We start from the raw sequence: 7,266 nt of genomic DNA on the forward strand, positions 1-7,266 counted from the left end.
CTATGAAAGGATGTTTCAAACATTGACAAGAAGTTATTTAATTCATTGCTGATTGCTTCGTAGTTTCCCTTGTCGTAGAGCATAATAGTTTTCCGGGAAGGTTCTTCTAACACAGGTGTAAAGCTGAAAGTGGCATGAATTACTTTATGGTCGCTGATTTCGCGGAGGTACGTAAGGGATTCTAAGCTATCTGGATGAGTGGTCAGAATGAGGTCTAGAGTGTTAGCTGCTTCTCCTGCGACACGTGTTGGTTCAGATACTAATTGGGTCAAATTACAATTAAGACAGACATCAAGGAATTCTCTCGACTCTTCCTGACTGACCATGGGCTGAGGTTGACTATTCCAGTCGATATTGGGGTAGTTGAAGTCCCCAAATAGAAGGATATGTGCCTTAGGGTGCTTTGAAACCAGTTGATTTAGGATGTTGTGAAGCTTGCGAGGAAAGTCGGGACTACTTCGAGGCGGTCTATAGCACACCCCAATTAGAAGTGTCAGGTGTGAAGCACGGCACATGAGCCATAGTATTTCCAAGTCCGAGCAGACATTGATGACAGAGCATGATAACTGTTCGTTGACGGCAATTAGAACTTCCCCTCCGCGGGCTTCTTTCCTATCGGTGCGAAAAAGACGAAAATTTGGCAAATCAAACAAGATCTCTGAGTCATTTATATCGCTGTTCAACCACGTTTCGGTTAATACAAGTAGATCGCTGCCTGATGATGAAATAAGGTTTGACACGATATCGCGTTTCGGCAAGAAGCTGCGGATGTTAGTAAAGATAACCGATAGGGAAACGTTAGTACGAGGAGTAGGTGGGGAATAATGCGGTGGCCGGCAGGGGTGAGTTGATTGTTAAGATATTTCTTTAACAGTTTCAGAACTTTCATCAAAAATGTAACGCTTTGGGCCGATATGCAGCGTTTTAAACCGCAGCGAATAAGACACAGACTTTGCCTTAGCGAAAGTTATAAGCTGTTTTCCGCAATTCTGGACGCGGCGTGAAAAATCTTCACCTACGCTGAAGCCTGTATCTTTGAACTTTGGACCTTTGCAAAGAACAGATTCTTTTGTTTTGAAGGATGTAAATTTGACGATGATCGGGCGTTGCCGATCTTGAGAGTGTCTTCCGAGGCGGTGAGCACGTTCAATTTCGATTGGGCTCAACTGGATATCAAGGTATTGAGAGCAGTGGTGAGTGATTATTTCTTGGGATTGCGAATAGGTTTCAGAGGGGTTGGTATCAGGTAAACCATAGAAAATTAGGTTGTTTCGCCGGGAGCGGTTTTCAATGTCTTCCAGGGTCGTAGTGGTTTGGATTGCTTCTACGTCAGTGCGCATTGTAGACAGATTTCCGCAGTGAGTTTCTAAAGTGCTGAGACGGGTGGTGAAATCTGCCATTTTTTGGTCCATTAAAAGCAGTTGGCTCTTAAGCTCCTGCACTTCAGTTACTAATTTGGTCTCGCCAGAAGACATCTTTTTTAGTTCGTCAATAATAATGTCTAGCTTGTTAGGACCGGGGTTGCTCTCGATATCACCACACGACAGTAACAAAGAATGAACAACGTGAAGACACTCAACACTGATAGCAAGGCAGCACTGAGGGCTCGGGAGCTGCACTAAAAAATAGTTACTCGTTTTATTTGAAAAGAGACTGTGATGGCCACCAACCTGCATGGCGAAGACGAGCGGATTAGAGAACTGTGTTGTGGCACAGCCACCGAGCCCACAGAGTGCCGGTGACGGTCGCTGTTCATTTACAGTTGACACACTGAATGTAGTCGCTGACGATGGGGCCTTACAATCTGGTCCGAGGATCCAGTTGTTTTGAGCCGATATTGCAGGAAAATGGGCGTTTTTTGGTTGCCTTGTTGATGGGACCTCCGTAAAATGCGTCGTGCAGGGGCGCATGCTCGACCGCGCTCCACCAGGGAGCGCAAAACATGCCAGGGAGCATGACGCAGATGATGAGGGGCGAGAGCACCTGCATGGCGAAGACGAGCGGATTAAAGAACTGCGTTGCGGCACAGCCACCGAGCAAACAGAGTGCCGGTGACGGTCGCTGTTCATTTATAGTTGACACGTTGAATGTAGTCGCTGACGATAGGGCCTTCCAATCTGGTCTGAGGATCCAGTTGTTTTGAACCGATATTGCAGGAAAAGGGGCGTTTTTGGTTGCCTTGTTGATGGGAATTCCGTAAAATGCGTCGTGCCGGGGCGCATGCTCGATCGCGCACGACCAGGGAGCGCAAAACATGCCAGGGAGCATGACGCAGACGATGAGGGGCGAGAGCACCTGCATGGCGAAGACGAGCGGATTAGAGAACTGTGTTGTGGCACAGCCACCGACCCCACCTCCAGTAAGACGTGATGTTGGGCTAGTCGGTTCATGGGTATAACAAAACAGAACTGCGCGAAGGCAACGGGACAAGAAGGCACTAATACACACACACAATGTGCAGACTCTTGACTGGCATGTTAAGAGAGCAATCAGATTCAAATAGGTGGTTGCCGTTTATCCCTCGTTGATAGGAGGAGTGGTTGAGCCCAGAGTAGAAGAAATGTAATCCAGTAAGATGTGATCTTGGGCTAGTCGGTTCATGGATATAACAAAACAGAACTTCGCGAAGGCAACTCGGCAAGAAGGCACGAATACACACAAAAAAAAGCGCAGACTCTTGACTGGCATGTTGACAGAGCAATGAGGTTGACATTGGTGGTTCCCGTTTGTCCCTTGTTCATAGGCGGAGTGGTTGAGCCCAGAGTAGAAGAAATCTAATCCGGTAAGACTTGATTTTGAGTTAGTCGGTTCGTGGTTATAACAAAACAGAACTGCGCGAAGGCAACGGGACAAGACGTCACGAATACACACACACAAAGTGCAGACTCTTGACTGGCGTGTTGACAGAGCAGTGAGGTTGACATAGGTGGTTGCCATTTGTCCCTTGTTGATAGGAGGAGTGGTAGAGCCCAGAGTAGAAGAAATGTAAACCAGTAAGACATGATATTGAGGCTTTGCACACACACAAAGTGCAGGCTCTTGACTGGAATGTTGACAGAGCAATCAGGTTGACACAGGTGGTTGCCGTTTGTCCCTTTTCTTTAAGAGGAGTGGTAGAGCCCAGAGTAGAAGAAATGTATTCCAGTAAGACATGATGTTGGGCTAGTAGGTTCATGGTTACAACAAAACAGAACTGCGCGAAGGCAACGGCACAAGAAGGCACGAACACACACACACACAAAGCGCAGACTCTTGACTGGCATGTTAACAGAGCAATGAGGTTCACATAGGTGGTTGCCGTTTGTCCCTTGTTGATAGGAGGAGTGGTAGAGCCAAGAGTAGAAGAAATGTAATCGAGTAAGACGTGATGTTGGGCTAATCGGTTCATTGTTATAACAAAACAGAACAGCGTGAAGGCAACGGGACAAGAAGGCACGAATACACACACACAAAGCACAGACTCTTGACTGGCATTTCACTGAGCAATGAGGTTCACATAGGTGGTTGCCGTTTGTCCCTTGTTCATAGGCGGAGTGATAGAGCACAGAGTAGAAGAAATGTAATCCTGTAATGCATGATGTTGCGCTAGTCGCTTCATAGTTACAACAAAACAGAACTTCGCGAAGGCAACGGGACAAGAAGGCACGAATACACGCACACTAAGCGCCGACTATTGACTGGCGTGTTTTTAGAGCAATGAGGCTGACAAAGGTGGTTGCCGTTTGTCCCTTTTCTATAAGAGGAGTGGTAGAGCCCAGAGAAAAAGAAATGTAATCCAGCAAGACATGATGTTGGGTTTGTTGGTTCATGGTTACAACAAAACAGAACTTCACGAAGGCAACGGCACAAGAAGGCACGAACACACACACACACAAAACGCAGACTCTTGACTGGCATGTTGACAGAGCAATGAGGTTCACGTAGGTGGTTGCCGTTTGTCCCTTGTTCATAGGCGGAGTGGTTGAGCCCAGAGTAGAAGAAATGTAATCCAGTAAATCGTGATGTTGGGCTAGTCGGTTCATGGTTATAACAAAACAGAACTGTTCGAGGGCAACGTGACAAGAAGGCACGAATACACACACACACAAAACGCAGACTACTGACTGGCATGTTGCCAGAGCAATGAAGTTGACATGGGTGGTTGCCGTTTGTCCCTCGTTGATAGGAGGAGGGATAGACCCAGAGTTGAAGAAATGTAATCCAGTAAGACGTGATGTTGGGCTAGTCGGTTCATTGGTACAACAAAACAGAACTGCGCGAAGGAAACGGGACAACAAGGCACGAATACACACACACAAAGCCCAGACTCTTGACTGGTATGTTGACAGAGCAATGAGGTTGACATAGGTGGTTGCTGTTTGTCCCTTGTTGATAGGAGGAGTGGTAGAGCCCAGGGTAGAAGAAATTTATTCCAGTAAGACGTGATGTTGGGCTAGTCAGTTAATGGTCATTACAAAACAGAACTGCGCAAAGGCAACGGGACAAGAAGGCACGAATACACACACAAAAAGCACAGACTCTTGACTGGCATGTTGGCAGAGCAATCAAGTTCACATAGGTAGTTGCCGTCTTTCCCGTGTTAATAGGAGGAGTGGTTGAGCCCAGAGTAGAGGAAATGTAATCCATTAAGATGTGATGTTGGGCTAGTGGGTTCATGGTTACAAAAGAACAGACCTGTGCGAAGGTAACGGGACAAGAAGGCACGCATACACACACGCGAAGCAAAGAATCTTGACTGGCATGTTGACAGAGCAATGAAGTTCACATAGGTGGTTGCCGTTTGTCCCTTGTTGATAGGAGGAGTGGTCAAGCCGTTTGCTCCTTGTGTATAGGAGGAGTGATAGAGATCAGAGTAGAAGAAATGCAATCCAGAGAGACGTGATGTTGGGCTAGTCGGTTCATGGTTATAATTAAACAGAACTGCGAGAAGGCAACAGGACAATAAGGCAAGAATGCACACACACAAAGTGCATACTCTTGACTGGAATGTTGACAGAGCAATCAGGTTCACATAGGTGGTTGCCGTTTGTCCATTGTTGATAGGAGGAGTCGTTGAGCCCAGAGTCGAAGAAATGTAATCCAGTAAGACGTGAGGTTGGGCTAGTTGGTTCATGGTTATAACAAAACAGAACTGCGCGAAGGCAACGAGACAAGAAGGCACGAATACACCCACACAAGAAGCGCAGACTCTTGACTAGCATGTTGACAGAGCAGTGAGGTTGATAAGGTGGTTGCCGTTTGCCCTTGTTGATAGGAGGAGTGGTAGAGCCCAGAGTAGAAGAAATGTAATCCAGTAAGATGTGATGTTGAGTTTGTCGGTTCATGGTTATAACAGAACCGCGCCAAGGCAACGTGACAAGAAGTCACGAATACACACAAAGTGCACTCTTGAGTGGCTTGTTGACAGAGCAATTAGGTTCACATAGGTGGTTGCCGTTTGTCCCTTGTGGATTTGAGGAGGTGTTGAGCCGTTTGTTCCTCGTGTATAGGAGAAGTGATAGAGATCAGAGTAGAAGAAATGCAATCCAGAGAGACCTGATGTTGGGCTAGTCGGTTCATTGTATTAACAAAACAGAACTGCGCGAAGGCAACGATACAAGAAGGCACGAATACACCTACACAAGAAGCGCAGTCTCTTGACTGGCATGTTGACAGAGCAATGAGGTTGAGATAGGTGGTTGCCGTTTGTCCCTTGTTGATAGGAGGAGTGGTAGAGCCCAGAGTAGAAGAAATGTAATCCAGTAAGACGTGATGTTCCGCTAGTCGTTTGATGGTTATAACAAAGAACTGCGCGAAGGCAACGGGACAAGAAGGCACGAATACAAACACACAAAGTGCAGACTCCTGACTGGCATGTTGATAGAGCAATGAGGTTGACATAGGTGGTTCCCGTTTGTTCTTTGTTGATAGGAGGAGTGGTAGAGATCAGAGTAGAAGAAATGTAATCCAGTAAGACGTGATGTTGGGTTAGTCGGTTCATGCTTATAACAAAACAGAACTGCGCGAGGGCAACGTGACAAGAAGGCACGAATACACGCACACTAAGCGCAGACTATAGACTGGCGTGTTTTTAGAGCAATTAGGCTGACATAGGTGGTTGCCGTTTGTCCCTTTTCTATAAGAGGAGCGGTAGAGCCCAGGGAAAAAGAAATGAAATCCAGCAAGACATGTTGGGCTAGTTTGGTTCATGGTTACAACAAAACAGAACTTCGCGAAGGCAACGGCACAAGAAGGCACGAACACACACACACACAAAGTGCAGAATCTTGACTGGCATGTTGACAGAGCAATGAGGTTCACATAGGTGGTTGTCCTTTGTCCCCTGTTGATAGGACGCGTGGTTGCGCCCGGAGTAGAACAAATATAATCCAGTAGGACATGATATTTGGCTTTTCGTTTCATGGTCACAAAAAAAGAGAACTGTGCGAATGCAACGGGACAAGAAGGCACAAATACATACACGCGAAGCACAGACTCTTGACTGGCATGTTGACAGAGAATTGAGGTTCACATAGGTAGTTGCCTATTGTCCCTCGTAGATAGGAGGAGTGGTAGAGCTCACAGTAGAAGAAACGTAACCCAGTAAGTCGTGATGTTGAGCTAGTCGGTTCATGGTTATAACAAAACAAAACTGCGCGAGGGCAACGGGACAAGAAGGCACGAATACACACACAAAAAACAGACTCTTGACTGACATGTTGGCAGAGCAATGAAGTTCACATAGGTAGTGGTCGTTTGTCCCTTGTTGATAAGAGGAGTGCTAGAGCCCAGAGTAGAAGAAATGTAATCCAGTAAGATGTGATGATGGGCTAGTCGGTTCATTGTTATAACAAAATAGAACTGCGCGAAGGCAACCAGACAAGAAGGCGCGAATACACACACAGAAGAAGCGCGGACACTTGACTGGCATGTTGACAGAGCAATGAGGTTGATATAAGTGGTTGCAATGTGTCCCTTGTTGATAGGAGGAGTGGTAGAGATCAGAGTAGAAGAAATGTAATCCAGTAAGACATGATGTTGGGCTAGTCGGTTGATGGTGATAACAAACCAGAACTGCGCGAGGGCAACGTAACAAGAAGGCACGAATACACGCACACTAAGCGCAGACTATTGACTGGCGTGTTTTTAGAGCAATGAGGCTGACATAGGTGGCTGCCGTTTTTCGCTTTTCTATAAGAGGAGTGGTAGAGCCCAGAGAAAAAGAAATGTAATCCAGCAAGACATGATGTTGGGTTAGTTGGTTCATGGTTACAACAAAACAGAACT

At 46.5% G+C, this 7,266-nt stretch overlaps 1 protein-coding gene across 1 annotated transcript; it reads right to left on the bottom strand.

Moving 5' to 3' along the window:
* Nucleotides 1–854: 854 nt before the first annotated feature.
* Nucleotides 855–2,301, bottom strand: LOC146206808 (uncharacterized). The gene is made up of 2 exons (XM_084575693.1): nt 2,081–2,301; nt 855–1,770 (listed from the first exon to the last, which is right to left on the bottom strand). The coding sequence occupies exons 1-2, from the start codon at nt 2,299–2,301 to the stop codon at nt 855–857; spliced, it is 1,137 nt and encodes a 378-aa protein (XP_084431819.1).
* Between the last annotated feature and the right edge of the window lie 4,965 nt (nt 2,302–7,266).

The sequence above is a fragment of the Amblyomma maculatum genome, chromosome 1 (genome assembly GCF_055883805.1).
Source record: "Amblyomma maculatum isolate TAMU_Amacu chromosome 1, ASM5588380v1, whole genome shotgun sequence".
NCBI lineage: Eukaryota > Metazoa > Arthropoda > Arachnida > Ixodida > Ixodidae > Amblyomma > Amblyomma maculatum.